General features: G+C 35.9%; 2 protein-coding genes and 1 pseudogene across 2 annotated transcripts; 1 reads left to right on the top strand and 2 right to left on the bottom strand.

Annotated features, from left to right (window-relative positions):
- Positions 1-7,509: 7,509 nt before the first annotated feature.
- Positions 7,510-8,775, top strand: LOC143577767 (E3 ubiquitin-protein ligase PUB23 pseudogene; annotated as a pseudogene).
- A 3,689-nt stretch (positions 8,776-12,464) lies between these two features.
- On the bottom strand, positions 12,465-13,872 carry LOC143578746 (uncharacterized). The gene is made up of 5 exons (XM_077062231.1): positions 13,643-13,872; positions 13,315-13,569; positions 13,056-13,223; positions 12,881-12,966; positions 12,465-12,795 (listed from the first exon to the last, which is right to left on the bottom strand). The coding sequence occupies exons 3-5, from the start codon at positions 13,197-13,199 to the stop codon at positions 12,465-12,467; spliced, it is 561 nt and encodes a 186-aa protein (XP_076918346.1). The 5' UTR covers positions 13,200-13,223; positions 13,315-13,569; positions 13,643-13,872.
- Positions 13,534-16,249, bottom strand: LOC143578738 (uncharacterized). The gene is made up of 8 exons (XM_077062222.1): positions 16,160-16,249; positions 14,998-15,663; positions 14,699-14,842; positions 14,082-14,600; positions 13,943-14,029; positions 13,798-13,872; positions 13,643-13,714; positions 13,534-13,569 (listed from the first exon to the last, which is right to left on the bottom strand). The coding sequence occupies exons 1-8, from the start codon at positions 16,247-16,249 to the stop codon at positions 13,534-13,536; spliced, it is 1,689 nt and encodes a 562-aa protein (XP_076918337.1).
- Between the last annotated feature and the right edge of the window lie 113 nt (positions 16,250-16,362).

Genomic DNA, 16,362 nt, shown 5'->3' with positions numbered 1-16,362 from the left:
CCATGTTTTACTCTTCACGTTATGTTCCTGTATCCAAGAGAATCAAATAAATATCATTCATATTATACCTTAAAATTTGAAATTCATATTTAAACAACTTGTCATTTCCTATAATTAAAAGCAATGGAGAACGATAATAGAAAGTATAAATATATTAAGTTCGACTATTCAGTTGTTGGTCTCAAATCAGTAAATATAATTCATTTTAGCTCGTTGTCTCTTAAAACCTTAAAAACCCGCATATGAGCCAACTAAAAACAATAGTCATAAAAAACCTAGCTCAAAAGTAATAAAAGTATAGGAAACATTTATATAATAATATGTATATTTCAGACCATATCAGGTGGCTCTGCTTGATCGACTTGAACATTTTGATTGTTGTCGGCTGACACATATGAATCAGAATTTGAATCAGTCATGTCTTCAACAACTGGCATTTCAGTGGTGTCGGAAGAGGGCTGCTCATCATTAACCAGGGCTGGTTGATCTGCCACGGGTTGTGCATTAAGTATGGGTGAAGCAGCAGCTATATCAACATGTCCAAGATCTCTTAAAACAGCATGCATCAGGATAGACTGATCATCAGCAGGTTGAACCGGTGGAGAGACAACAGGGGAAACCATTGGCACAGCGGATGTCATGTACATTCCACGAAACTACTTGAACAAACTTTCATAATCAAACATCCAGTCCGGACCATTATGTGCATCAGTAGGGTTCAATTCTTGCCAATCAATGTTGAAAGACTTCTAAGATCACTCTAGTTTTCTTGTTATAGACCCGATAAGCACATTTGTCGGCAGCATAATCAACAAAATAGCACTCATCCGCCTTTTCAGCAAACTTGGAGGTTTCCAGCATTCGTTTGGAGTATGGTACAGGGACATCCAAACGTTCTGAAGAAATTTACCCTTGGCTTCATTCCATAGAAGACTTCATACGGAGTTTTGTTTAGTCTTTCGTTTAGAAGCACACAATTCTGAGTAAAGCAAGCAGCGTTGATGACTTCACCCCAGAAAATCAATGGTAGTTTGGAATATGAGAGCATTGTTCTAGCAGCTTCAACCAACGTACGGTTCCTTCTTTCAGCCACCCCATTTTGTTCGGGAGTGTATGGTGCGCTGAGTTGATGAACAATTCCCTTGTTGTGACAGAATTCATTCACCACCTTGTTGCAGAACACTGTACCATTGTCACTTCTGATACACTTCACCTTATTGTTACTTTGATTCTCAACCAATACGATAAATATGAGCAGAAACTATGATGTCTCGTCCTTGTGCCCTAACAGAAATGTCCAACTGAAACGCAAAAAATCATCAGTAATAACCAGACAATAGGCTTTTCGACCTATTTCCATTGGTTGAATTGGACCGAAAAGATCCATGTGCAACAGCTGAAGAGTGGAATTTACAGAATTGACGATTTTGGGTCTGTGAGGGAGTTTGTGCTGTTTGCATTTAGAGCAAGATAAACATTTTTCAGCATAGTGAAAAGATTTTACTGGTAAACCCCTCACATGGTCACCTTTAACCAACTTATTCAAGTTCTTAAAGTTGACGTGACCCAAACGTCGATGCCATAAAGATGAATCGTTCTCCGAGGCCTTGGACATCAAGCAAGAAGCAGAACGCATGGAATAATTGCTTCTCATGTCCAGAATGTATGCATCGTTGTGCCTCGGAGTACCCAACATGATCCACTCTTCAGGGACCTTAAAACCTGGTTTTAGAATGAGACATTCATTTTCTGTAAATAGGATTGAGAGTTTCTTATCACAAATTTGAGACACGCTGAGCAGGTTGTGGTTGAGTTGTTCCACCAGATTGACCTCATTGAATGTCAAAGTACCATTCGAGACCTTCCCTTGTTTGGTTATTTCTCCTCCAATGTCGCCGGCAAAAGAAAGGTCCGTCGAATGATTTAATGTCGAACAACAAGGACTCATCTCCTGTCATGTGTCGGGTGCAGCCACTGTCCAAGTACCAAATACTGTTGACAGGCCGTCCTGGCTGACCCTATACACACGAACAACCAGTTAGTGGAGGGTTTCCCGAGAGGTACTAGTCTCGGGAAAATTAAACACAAAATCACCAAGTTTAATTTTATGATTTCTGAAAATGTAATCTTTTGGTGAGTCAGAATCTGAAGAGCAATCCCTCGAGGAACTTGAATTATGTTTCCTCGGTTTTGAAATGGTTTTCTTGATTGCCTTCGTTTTGGTTAAGCTTAACCACAAAATCTTCTTGATTAGCCTTCGAGAAAGCCTTTGAAGAGTTCTTGGGCTTTTCAGCTTCAGATCCCTTAGCTAACCTCTTCCTTTCTCTTTGGGTTAGCCGGAAAGGTTTCTTGGGTTTTTCAGTTCTTTTGGGTCTTAAATCTGGCTCACTGGCTAAAGTATAAGTTTGGTTAGGCATTTTCTTATTTTGAGCAGGAAATCTAGAAAATGTCTGACCAAACTTACTGTTTAGATCTCTTTGTTGCTTATGCCAGTTTTTGCAATGTCTTGCAAGATGAGACGGATTCCCACAAACGAAACAACATTTTCTTTCGTTGCATTTATAGATATCTTGGTCACTGAGATATGTGTGATAGGGTGATGTAGTTGGGTTAACATTTCTATAACTTGTATCTGTTTTATAATGATGAACATTTGAAAATTTTGAAGCAAAATAGTTTGAATGTCTAGGTTTCTGTTGAGAATAATAATAGTCAGTATCAATCTGATCATAATATTGAGCACTATTATTTAAAATTGTATATGGGAAAATGAGGTTTTCTTCGGTGGCACGTATTTACAGGAAGTGCTTGGTTTTTCATTTAAAATCTGGATTTCTCTTTTACTAAGTTCTCAACATTATGATCAGTTGATGAGCAACTCTGAGTAGTCTGTTCATTAACCTTGACTTCAATGGTTTCATAAAAAACAGTTTCACATTCTGAATCAAAAGAAGAACATTCACTTTCATTACAAATATTTGTACAACAGTCATCACTAGATGTTTCACAAAACACAGCTTTTGCTCCTGACATTAAGCTTCCTAACATTGATTCACACACTTTATTACAGACAGGATTGTTAATCGTTTTTGTTAGACCCACACAAGATTCAAAACGGGGTTCTAACCCTCCTTTTGGTTTACAACTCTGGTTAACCTTCCCACAATCATCACTTACATCACCTGCTACACAAGACACGTTGACGTTAGACTTATCAGATGATGGAATTTGAGCTTTTGATGGAGAGACAGCAGGAACAAATTTCACTGGTTTTGGTAGTTTACCAATACCATAAGCCATCTCTTTATTAGGAGAAGTATTATAGCTAAAATGGGGTAGGCAAGTGTAATTATCATTCATTGGTGGAGGCACTGCTGAATAATCATAACCTAGCCCCGATTTAACTTTAGCACTTCTCTGAGCTCCAATAAGATCATCTAATTGTTCAGATGATGCTTCAAATCTTTCAACTTGTTTTTCTTTTTCTCGTTTATCAGAAATATCAAGTTTCAACTTTTCAATCTCATCTTTTAAATTATTAATTATGTTCTTATAATAGATGACATTGTGCTCCTTTTGAAAGATTTTAAGTTTAAGATTTCAACATCATCGTGATGAGTTTTAATCTTTTCAACATAGATCTTGTCAGCCTTTACATATTCAGCATTTAGCTGACGAAGTTTTGCATTTTCTTTCAAAACTTCGTCCTGAAGATATCTATAATATGTAAATTTATTCACGCAAGCTTGAGAGAAAAGAATTTTATTTACCTTATTAGAGGGTGACACATCAGAACTTGCAGCAGTAGACGAAGAAGCTTCATTGTTTGTTGTGAAAGCCATGCCAGCCATGTTGAGAGGATTCTGTAGCTCTTGGAATTGATCATCCCAATCCATACCAGTTTGGACCTCTGATTGGGAGACAAGGGCCTTTGAGTTTGTACTTGAATTGCCCTTGTGTGGATGATTCCCAACTCTTTGAGCTGAGCTGCTTGGCTTCTACACCTCATGCCTCTTTCCAGCAACTTTGTTGTTTTCTTCCTCTGTCACCTCGGTCACACGAATATCATTTGCTGGCTTTGAGGGATTCGTGCATTCTCGTGAAAAGTGACCCATCTCACCACAGTTGTAGCATCGTAGCTTCGACTTGTCAAACCCAATCCTTTTCCTGTCAGAGTCATTGAAGTTATCCTTCCCATACGTCTTCATGAAGTTTGTGGCTCTTTGCACAGCCATTGCCATTTGGTACTTGATATCCAACTTTTCAAGATACTTTTGATTGATATCTCTCAAATCCCTAACCTCAAATTGTGGTGGAAATATATTTCCCTGCAATAATTCTTCATGACACGACAGAAAGGCATGAACTAATGAGACATTTGAATCATTCAACAATGGAAGAGCTTCACAGTAACTTGAAGGCTTGCTGGGTTGAGGTTTTGAAGATGAGGAAATCCCGTGAGCTTTTAATGCTTGGGCAACCGCACTGTCGACTGCCTTTTGAAATGAACTTGTACTGGAAGAATCTGATTGATTGCTGGTTGAAATGAAAGCAGTTGGTTGTGAAGGCACACTTGGGGAGTACTTAGAAGTGGTCACAGGATACACATTCTGTTGGGTTTTGCTAATAAAAGCAGTTGGCAATGAAGAAGCAGTACTCACTCCAGCTTGATTCAGAGAACTCAGATGATTATTCATTCTCATTTGTTCATCCATTTCAAATGATTTGATAATAGAAATCAAATCACTGTTTGTCATGGCATTTAGATTTGTAGTTCTCTTGATTGTGATTGTGTTTGTACTCCAACTGTTGGGCAACGAATTCATCAACTTGTGATTGACCTCAGAGTTGGTTATGTTGACACTAGCAGCTCTGACTCTAACCATCAGCTTCTCAAATCTCTTTACCAAATCCAACACAGCTTCACCTTATCGATGGTTGAACATATGGAACTCTTCTTTCAATAGGGCCTTCTTGTTTTCCCTAATTTCAGCATTGCCCTCAATCTTCTCAACAAGTGCTTCCCACAAACCCTTGGCACTTGTGTGTTCACGAAGAGTCTTAGTGATCTCATTTGAAAGACAGACGGTTAAAATGAGACAGGCTTTCTTGTCTTGTGCTAATAAGTCTCTGTCTGCTTGATCATAGTTGTCAACAGTCTTAAGTTGTTCCCCAGCATCAGTGCGAGTCACAGGAATATGAGGACCTTGTTCAAAACATCTCAATAGGTCAGTTTCAGTCAATGAGATGTAGTTCATGAACCTCTATTTGAAGTCGGCAAAGTTGTCATCTAAGGTCATAAACTTAGGAGGCTTCTGAGAGGTTCCCACTTGGTTTTCCAACAGCAAATAACCCTTTAACAACTCAGAATCAGTGCTCGTCATGGTCTTGGCAGTCTCAAACACGTAATAAACAAAAAAAAAAACTTAAATTTTAAGACAGTCAACTTTTTCGCGCGAAACAGCTTTCAAGCGAAGCGAAAAAGTTAAGCAAGTGAAGCAAAAAAAATTAGGCAAGCGAAGCGAAAAAGTGAACGGTAACGCGAAGCGAAAAAGTTCCAAACGAAGCGAAAAGTGAAGCGAAGCGAAACTCCACGCGAAGCGAAAAAGTAGGCGAAGCGAAAAACTTTCTTGAGCGAAAAAGTTCAGTATTCTAGAAGAAATCCTTCTTGGGATCTGTTCCACCAAACTTGTCAGTACTAGGTCAAAGGTTGGTGCACTGATTTTGATGCTATGAGAAGCGAAATTCTTAACTTGTTAATTTTAACACTTTTCAACAACACGTAACACCAAAATTTATCACTTTTAAGCCTAAAACTTTTTAGATCTAGAACTTGAACACTTGTTATCTTCACCAAGAACACTTTCTAAGACATTTTTATGAACTTGAAGCCGAATCTTTTTGTAGTTTTCGTGATTTTTCTTGTCAATAACACTTGTTTTCTTCTTCTCAAAATCAAAATCCAAGGTTATGATCCAAAACCCTCAACTAGTGAGCTGAAGCTCTGATACCAATTGTAGGTCTCAATGTGGGTGGATTTAATAATAATCTTGGATCAACCGAGCTTAGTGCTAGCGAAAATCACACTAAGCCACCTAAGCGGTTTGAATATTGAGAGGTTATTTTCGGTTAGTTTGAGAGAAAGAGAGAAAGCCGAGAGAGAATGAGAGTTTGGCAAAAAGGTTTCTTTTTATTAACAATGAACAACCAACCAACAACTATCTCTCATGGCATGCTTCCTATTTATAGGGAAGCATGCATGAGAAGTAAGTCACATCAAATGTCCAATAGGCTTTAGAATATTATTTCTCTTGGGCCTATACATTCAAATCTAACAACTAAAGCCCAAAACATATAATTACAATACAAAATGGGACTAACATTATGTATTAATATTTGTCATGTGATGAATAATAGTATTCAAATTAAATTAAATTCTAAATTTCATAATAAAACTTAGATACTTCTTAAAGGGTTCGGGTTCTTCTGTAAAAACTCAAGTTTGAATCTAACTTGTATCATATTTGGGTGGATATTTGCAATAAATGATTTAAGTTAGGCCTTGTGTAAAGATTGTCTGTTCAAATCTTGAGCTCACCCGGGTTTTCATTACACCGTGTGTTACACCAGGAGTTTTTGCTCTTGTGGTGGCACGACGGTTGTTAAGTGACAGTTGGCGGTATGGTTTCACGAGAGGACGCCCAAGCCAAACTCTGAAGCCAGTGTGCGCCCGGTTAAGACAACATAGTCTGACCTGAGTGGGGACATCGGGGCTCTTCAAATATAGAGAGTGCGGTAGGCTAAATACAAAAAAGTCATCGTTCAAATAAAATAAAAACAAAGCTTCTTAATTTGAACTGATTTACATTTGTTGTGTATCATTGTCTTGTCATCCGCTACAAGTTTATTTAGTTGCTACATATTTAACATAAAACTAACGTCCAGTTAATAGTAAAAAAATATTTTATTAATGTTATACTAAAATCAAAAATAACAGAAGATTTTGATAAAGTAAATTAAATAAACAAGTTTTTTATTAGTTAATTATCTTTTTCGATAGGTAAAATTAATATATCAGGTGTCGGTTCTAATATATATAAAGGAAGTTTTGTGATAGGGTAGGATGAAATGAGGTTTGAATATTATTATTCATCACGTAAAGTTTATAAATATTAAAGAGTAATTTGTATATCAATATTCTTTTACCAGTTTGATATGCCTCAAACCACATTTCCTAGAAAGTTGGATATTTAATTCACAAGGGTCAAGATCTGGCATTATTTAACAAATAAATTGCTTATTCTTATCTTGACACTCTCCATCCACACAACTTGGCCACACAGTTGCCGGTTGGATTATCCCACATGCGCCTTATGACCAAATGCCTCTTGTTCCAAAGTCAAATTTTTAACGTGTTTTGACTTTCTATTTTTCAAAATTTAATTTCCTATATAAATAAGAAGCTAGGGACCAAATCATATCAATCACAATTCACAAACCAGCATTCACCAATTCAAAAACCTCTCTACTTTTGCAATCATATTATTCAATATCAATGGCTGATCCACAAAATGAAGTTGAAGTTCCTCGGTTTTTCGTATGCCCGATTTCGCTCGAGATCATGAAAGATCCTGTAACTCTCTCAACTGGAATCACTTACGATCGAGAAAGCATCGAAAACTGGTTGTTTTCAAGAAAGAATAACGTTTGTCCGGTAACCAAACAAGTCGTTCACGATATCGAGCTCATCCCTAACCACACGCTTCGCCGGTTAATCCAGTCTTGGTGCACCCTCAACGCCTCATCCGAAATACAAAGGTTCCCGACACCACGACCTCAAATCTCCAGAACCGAAATCATTAAACTCCTCAAAGATTCAAAGTCTCCACAACATCAAACCAAGAGTTTGCAAAGATTAAAATCTATTGTTCTAGAGAATGAAAAGAACAAGCGGTTGATGGAATCTGTTGGAGCAGCTGAATACTTATCAAGCATCATAAGTAACGTAAACACTAGCATGATCACTTCATCTAATGAACAGGCGTTATGTATTCTTTACAACCTTAAACTATCACCAACCAGTCTTAAAACATTATTTGGAAAGATGGGTGATTTCGTTGAGAAGCTGACGCGCATGATGCAACGCGCGTCAAGCTATGAATCGCGTGCTTACGCGGTCATGCTATTAAAGTCCATGTTTGAGGTGGCGGAGCCCATGCACGTGACGTCATTAAACCCTAATTTCTTCAAAGAGCTTGTAAACATCTTGATGGATCAAATATCCGAAAAGGCTACAAAGGCAACACTAAAGTTACTAATAAGCGTTTGTCCATGGGGCCGGAACCGAATAAAGGCGGTGGAGGCTGGAGTGGTTGCGGTTTTAATCAACACGCTTTTGGATTGTTCGGAGAAGAGAGTGTCCGAGATGATTATGATGGTTTTGGTTCAGACGTGTCAATGTGCGGACGGGCGAGCAGAGTTGTTGAGACATGGCGGTGGGTTAGCGGTGGTATCGAAGATGGTGTTTGGGGTGTCTCCGGTGGCGAGTGAGAGGGCGGTGAGGGTGTTGTACTCGGTGGCGATGTATTCGGGTAACTCAAGGGTGTTGCAAGAGATGGTGGAGGTGGGGGTGGTTGAGAAGCTGATGTTGGTGTTGCAAGTGGATTGTGGAAGGAAGATGAAGGACAAAGCAAGGGAGATGTTGAAGGTGCATTCTAGGGTTTGGAACAAGTCTACTTGTGTCACTTTTGATTTTAGTTAGTAAGAAAAATGAAAGTTAAATATTGAGAAGAAAGAAAAACTCATTTTAGGGAAAAGAAAAAAGAAATTGTAGATATGCCCTTATTGATGATAGTTTTATATTTAAGAATCAAGTAATTGTTGTTAAATATGCTTATGATGAGTTATTATTATTGTGAGATAAATTTAAGGTTTGTATGGGATGATGGTAATGTTTGAAATCTTTAAGGTTTTAGGTTTGAAACTTAATTCAAGGTGGTTTTCTTATAACGGTTTACGAGTGAAATACTTTTTTAATTTAAACGGCTTACTCCAACTTCTATAGTTTTATTAAAGTTATTCCTAAATTTATTTGAACTTCTCTTATAATAAACTCTCGTATACGATAATATACTTTTTATACAATAACAAATTCTTCTTTTTTATTAATGTATTAAAGTGACAATATAAAACTGTAAGAAAAATAGAAATATATCGAGACTGCTAGCTGCTTTTTGTGATGAAGCTACTGAAACAGCTGCGCACTTGTTTACTTCTTGTGATTTTACACATCGGATATAGTTCGTTAGCTAATAGTGTAACATCCCACCCCCCCTGTTCGCTTTCTCGGTTTGTGATTTACTCGATATTCATAAAACTACACCTTTATGCAATAAAAAAAGACTTCAAGGGATTATTATGACAACTTGTTTGTGTATTTGAAAATGGAGAAAAGAAGCTTTTTTTTTAAGGAAATAAGATTCTGATCGGTAAAGTGATTGAAGATGTTAAATCTTTAGCATTTCTATGGATAAAAAAAGAGAAAATGACTGTTTTAGTCCCTGTGGTTTTTAGACGGAGTCACTTTGCGTCCCTGATAAAAAATTTGAACTGTTTACATCCCCGTGTTTTAAAAGTTAAACCATATGCGTCCCTCAATCTAACATTTGTTAAGTTTAAGGTTAAAATCAGGGCCATATACGAAAAATCAGGGCCAAAAATTTGAACCGTTTACATCCCGTGTTTTAAAAGTTTTTTACTGGTCTGTAATATTGAAGTTATCCTAGGTAAATATGAGTGTGGTGCAAAATTACATATATGGCCCTGATTTTAACCTTAAACTTAACAGATGTTACATTTAGGGACGCATATGGTTTAAATTTTAAAATACGGGGATGTAAACGGTTCAAATTTTTTATCAGGGATGCAAAATGACTCCGTCTAAAAACCACGGTGACTAAAACAGTCATTTTCTCAAAAAAAAAATAGATGCTCGTTTAAATCTTTAAATTGAAAAGATTCACGTAAATTTTCTTATTCAACTTCCTTGAATTTTTACTGGTCTAACGTCTTGCTAGTCTGTCTTGTTAATTAAAAGTTTGTCGTTCAAGAAGAAGAAAAAAAATAAATAAATAACCCACTTCTAATATACATAAAATTAGAAGGTTAAATGTTAAATTCACGCCGTCTAAAAGGAATAAAGAATATTTGTTTAGTTCATAGGGTCAAAATCGCACATTTTTAACAAAGGAATTGTTTATTCTTGAATCTTCTCACACTCCATCAACGCCACTTGCCCACACACTTGAATCATGCCACATTCATTTATGACCAGATTTAAGTTGCCTTTCTGGATAACCCCATGCCTCTTTTGTAAAGTCAAACCTTTTACGTGTATTTTGACAATTTCGACTTTCTCTATTTTTTTAAATTAATTTCCGCTCACAACTCACTATATATAAATATAAAGGTAGTTGTAAACGAACATGAACACTGATATATTCGTGTTTATTCATTTAATTTTAAACGAATACGATCATTTAATCAGACAGATATTTGTGTTCATGTTTATTCGTTTAAAGAAATGAACATGTTTATGTTTTTCTGTTTAAAATCTAAGGAAATAGCTCACGAACATAAGGGTGCGTTCGTTTCACAGAATGAAATGGAATTGGAATTGGAATTGGAATTGGAAGGAATTGGATTTGGAATCTAAACATTCCAATAGGAATTGGAATTTGAAGGAATTAAAATCACATTCCATTCTTGATGTGTTCTTTTAACAAATGAATTGGAATCGGTTTTTTTTAATGAGGATAACGCCGGAAACATTTTAGTTTTTTTAGTTTTTTTGTTTTCGATTTATATTTTGAGTTATGATTTTTTTATTATTATTTTTTAATATTTTTAATTTGGGGGGTTTTAAAAACCCCTCAAAAAAATATTCAAAATAGTAATAAAAAATTCATAACTCAAAATATAAACCGAAAACAAAAAAAGTAAAAAAAATTAAAATGTTTCCTTCATTGTTCTCGTTAAAAAAAAAACCCTTAAGAAAAGATTCCAATGAATTCACTTGAAATCCTCCACATTTTGGAAGGATTTAAAATCCCTTTATTTAAAGGAATTGAATTCCAATTCTTTGACAACCGAACACACCATTTTAGATTCCCACGAATTAAGATTCTAATTCCAAGGAAATAAACACAAATAGACATAAACAATCATAAATGAATACACTTAAATGAACACAAACGAACAAATATAAAACCATTAAGTAAATAACTCGTCCAGATAATATTTAATTATTTTCTATTAATATATAAACGAGCATAAATAAACGGACATTCAGCAACATAAATGAACGAACAAAACATATGCTCATGTCTCATTTAATTAAAAGAAACCAAACTTTTTGTTCAAGTTCGTTCATTTATTAAATAAGCAAACAAAAACAAATTTTCCGCTGAACGGTTCACTGAACATTCGTTTCATTTGCATGCCTGCATATCATACCATTCATAAACCACCAATTCAAAAAGATCTCTACTTCTGCAATCTGTAAATTCATCTTTTTTTTAGGGTATTTATTCAGAATCTTGATTCCTGGCGGGTCTTCAAAATAAAGTTTATTACAATAATGTTTGATTTAGAAAACAAAAAAAAAAAAAAAACTTGGTTTTCAATATTCATTAGGTTATTAGAGATATCTTTTAAATGGTTTTAGACCTTCATTTACGTCTCTTAACCTATTAACTGTACTATGACTAATTTAAAAGTTAACTCATTCATTCAACTGGGAGCAATAAATACAAATGCCTACCACCAAGAAAGGCATGTCGGCCATTCATCAAACATTATAAACCTAAAACTACAAACACCATTTCTACATCCAAAACACAAACATTACGTGAATGGCATATACATTACGTGAATATGCATAGCAAGAAATCAGATTTGAGGGTGGGCCGGTGTAAGAATTTGATTATGGGCCTGTAGCTCTCCGCCATAGGCTGATTATGGACCCACTTAACAAATTAGGTTCATTCATTAAAAAAAAAAAAGAAAAAAAGAAAACCTCTTCGTTAATCAGCATAACATATAGCTCATTCATGCCAACAAAAATGTACTGGAAACATTTAGCAAACATAACCTAAAATAACAATGAACGTCAACAACAACATTATACTTAGTTTTGACCGGGATGTGATAGACAACGTCAAAAACAGAATTGATCCGCCATGAACTAACGGTACGCCTTGGAAGTTATGTGGACGCCTCCATTTTGGTAGAATCCATGAAGATGTTCTAAAAACGGGTTGCAAATTATACTCATCAGCCCTAGAATTTTGGTTTTGTTTTTTAAAATAAACTATAAAAGCATTCAATATAAACTTTAAATACTAGTAAATTCTAAATGCACCATAACAAATTCACCTAACTTACACAAACAAATATTCGCTTGCCTATTTTGTCTGGTGAATCTCCTCGCTAGTTTTGTTTTCATACAATATCTTTGCGAAGTCCCAACGAAATTCCATTGCAACAGATGTCTTTTTATCGTTAACAAATATGTCTTGTCCCTTAGTCAAACGGTCGAGAAAAATGCATGTCCAAACACCGCAGTCACCAAGATCACCAGATTGAACAGGAACATTTTCCGGGTATATTCTATTGAACGGTGGTTGCCTAAACTTCGGGCCCATGTCATATTTAGCAGCAGCAACCCAAATCGGAAAATTTGAATCGAGAAAAGCCAAAAGTTCTTGTGTTTCAAGTTCGCAGAACGATGGTAAGCTGTTTTAAATTAACACACAAACATTAATAAACACGGAATGGGATAGCATATTTATAGACTCAATGAAAACAATTATATATATACCTGTTGTATAGTGTCATAGTCCAACTACTCATATCAACACATGCAACGAGCCAATGCTGATACGGGATATTAACGGGAATATAAAACTACCAAAAAAGTAAGAAAGACGGTTATAATATATAAAGGTTCCTATTGGAGAAAAACTCAAAATGATAACGGTTATATATATCTTTACCTTTTGAATGCCATGAAGTGATGGATAGGGGTGCGTCGAACCATCAACAAATTCGAATTGCCAGCTACCGTGATTTTTGATGGATGATAACCAATCTGCTGGCAAGATTGTCCAATTCGCATCCGTCGGTCGACCAAGTAACATTATGGTGATCCACAACTGAATATGCTGCCCGAAATTTAATAAAATATATAAATATAAAATATATAATCAGTATTTTGTCATCATAAACAAGTTATAATAAAACTAAAACACTTACCTGAGTCTCTAACCAACCGTTTTTGTCGTCACCAATTAGTACCTCCCAAAAATGACCGTCCAGGCCTAAACAGGACTGAATAGAAGTGTAAACAAACAAATGCTCTTTTTTAATCCAACCGCGAATAATGTCTTTTGAGAACCCCTTTTCATCATCTTTACAACCTTTTATTTTCTTGATCAGAGCTTCGTACTGGCCAACTAACAACTTCGATGGCTTTCAGACTCTCTTCTCACGTTTACTTTTAGGGTTCGCCTATTAATATTTAAAAAGGTTTTGTGATAAAACCGTCCAAAAAAAATTCTACAACATCAGAATATATGCTTACATTTGGCGATACTTCAGTCACCGAACCCACAAGAGGAGAACAGAAAGCCAAATCATCCATATGTATATCACCCTATGAAAATACAAATCATTATCTTTATATATTAAACCAAATTAAGTTAAATATACAAATGACAAAAATACCTAACATGTTACCTCAACATTCTCCATACTTCCAGTTTTCTTTTCCCGAACACAACTTATATCGTTGGCTAAATTCGAGCTTAATTTCTGTGTTATTTAAAAAAATTAATTAAATGAACTTCATCAATTAAACAAACTAATTAATCTAAAAGCTTACCATTAATGATGTGATAATGTCAACTTGATGCTTCTGACTGGTTTTAATAAATGCCTGGTTTAATTTAATAACATATAGCTGATTAGCCTATAATAAGCATATATAGATAAAAATGAGGTCAAAATATCTGAAGTTTTACCGCGTACTCTTTGTGATACTGTTCAGTTTCCCTCTTGTGATCTTCCTGATTTTTAATGATTCTAGCAAGTTGTTCAGAAACATCCTTGAGTGTAGGATTCTGAAACAAGCTGTTCACAGAGTCCTGCTTTCTCTGGCTGGTGTCGAGCTGGTTACCTTGAAGAGCGGGATTATTAAGTTCACATCTACCTTGGTTCTGTAGGAAGGTTGACTGGTTATCATGACGGCCAGTTTGATTGATTTGGTTCATTTGAAATGTGGATTGATTACCTTCGAAACAGGTCTGGTTAACTAGGTTCGATGGAAGGTCGAAAGGGTTTACTTGAATCACAGATTGGGTTTGAATATGTTCATAAGTGCTTTGAGTATTGGGTACGGTTAATGTTTGCTCTCGTTTCATCTTTAACAACAGGAATTTTCTCTCTGACCATTTTTCATCTAAATACTTTAACGTGTCGCGAAACCATGGAGTGTTTTTCTCTTCTTCTGTAAACGACATCAATCTTGGCAGAAACGGAGGCTGTGATGTAAGTAAAATAGAAAAAAAAATAAAATGTCACTCGGATACCATAAAGAATAATAGATGACCCTAATTTAAAAAAAAATTATATTGTATACCTGCGAAGACTCTTCCATAACAGCTGCAACCGTGCCCCATTGTAGCCCACTTGTTTGTGTCCACCCGAAACACCGTGGAATAGTATTAGAATACTGGCAATGCCGCCTTGATAACAAGTACGGTAGAGACTCAAAGATCCATATCTACAATTATAAACAATAACTTTTACTTAACGAACAATAGGTAACTAACAAACTAACATTAAAAGAATGTTAATATCATAATGATTGAGGTATAACAAACAATAAAACAATAAATAACGTTAACACTTAAGTTTAATGAACAATCAAAAACTAACCTTAAAAGCCCAAACAAAGCCGGTCGTGGAATATGAAGTAGATGGCTTTTTTAACTTGTCTTTGTCTCTTCGAAAATAGCACATGTGTATACTCTTTGATAGTCTGTCCCATATCGGCACACCCCAATGATACGCGTTCCACATTTCTAAATTCTCTACTAAATTGAGATGTACAGGCTCAACGACTTTCGTTGACTCGCATCCCAAAAATACCGAATACAGGACTAATAGATTACATAAACGCACAACGTCTTCCTTCTTTAACTTATGGTAATTTACGTCTAAAAACCGCTTCAACTTTTCTCTTGTCATTGTACCGTTAAACTTGATTCTTTTCGAAAACCGGTCACCAGCACCATCGTCGGTAATATCACAATTGTCACCAAATGTTAAACCTGTGATGCATGAGAATTCTCTAGGACCGAAACGAAGCGGACAAGGCCCACCAACATCGTAGTATAAACCGTCGAATTCGATATCGTAACTCATACGTGATTCCAGTTTAAAAAAAGCGTGCATGAGCGGTGTATCGGTTTTCGTGGTTTGAACATCAATCCACTTGCTAAAACATTGTAAGTTCCAAAGGTCGATCAAATCTTGATCACTGTGAAGTATTGCAATCATGTTTTCCAAGTTATTCCAGTCAACCCTTGTATGAAGCGTTAACTACATCATCAAAGAGTATATATATTAGTGATATTACATTACTAAACTCCATTATTTTATTATTATTTATTCATCATAAAATTTAGGAGGGTTTAGGGTAGGGATGAGCTTACAGGCAGGCAAGGGTCTTAACATATTAGAGACGACTCGATAAACACAAGCATTAAACATGAAAACAAATCGTGTAACACTTGACTTGGCTTTGATGATTTAAGCTTATACATTTTATCTAATTTTATGTAGAAAGCCTCTTAATTTTAATTATTTTAAAAAAAAAGTACAAAATTGCATCGTGCACTTTTTTTTGCTAAGCAAGTCATATCCTGTCTAAATAAGCACGTGCCCAATTTCTCAATTTTGATACGGGTACTGAAATATTGGGGTAGCGTGTCATGTTCTACCGAAAACTCAAAACGGTAGCTGTGTCATGTTGTACCAAAAACTCAAAACTTGTTACCGTTCGGTAGCCGTACCCGTGCACAAAAACGAAGCGTACCTCCTTAACTGGCTTGCCCTTCTTATCCACCTTCGAGTCCGGGTTTGTATCAGGATGCATATCCGAATTCGTATCCTGATTCGAATCCATTCTCTTTGAGAGTGAGTGCTGGCTGGGATGAATACAGGCGTGTGGTATTCTTTCCCCAAAATTGTTACCGGAAAGTATGCGTCGCGACGCGCTTAATTGTCAAAATAAGCGTG

The sequence above is a fragment of the Bidens hawaiensis genome, unplaced genomic scaffold, assembly GCF_021521415.1.
Source record: "Bidens hawaiensis isolate Kalapana, Puna unplaced genomic scaffold, B.hawaiensis_p1.1 tig00001461_1, whole genome shotgun sequence".
NCBI classification, from domain to species: Eukaryota; Viridiplantae; Streptophyta; class Magnoliopsida; order Asterales; family Asteraceae; genus Bidens; species Bidens hawaiensis.
Note: the sequence above shows the minus strand (reverse complement) of the source record. Positions and strands in the feature narration are given on the sequence as shown.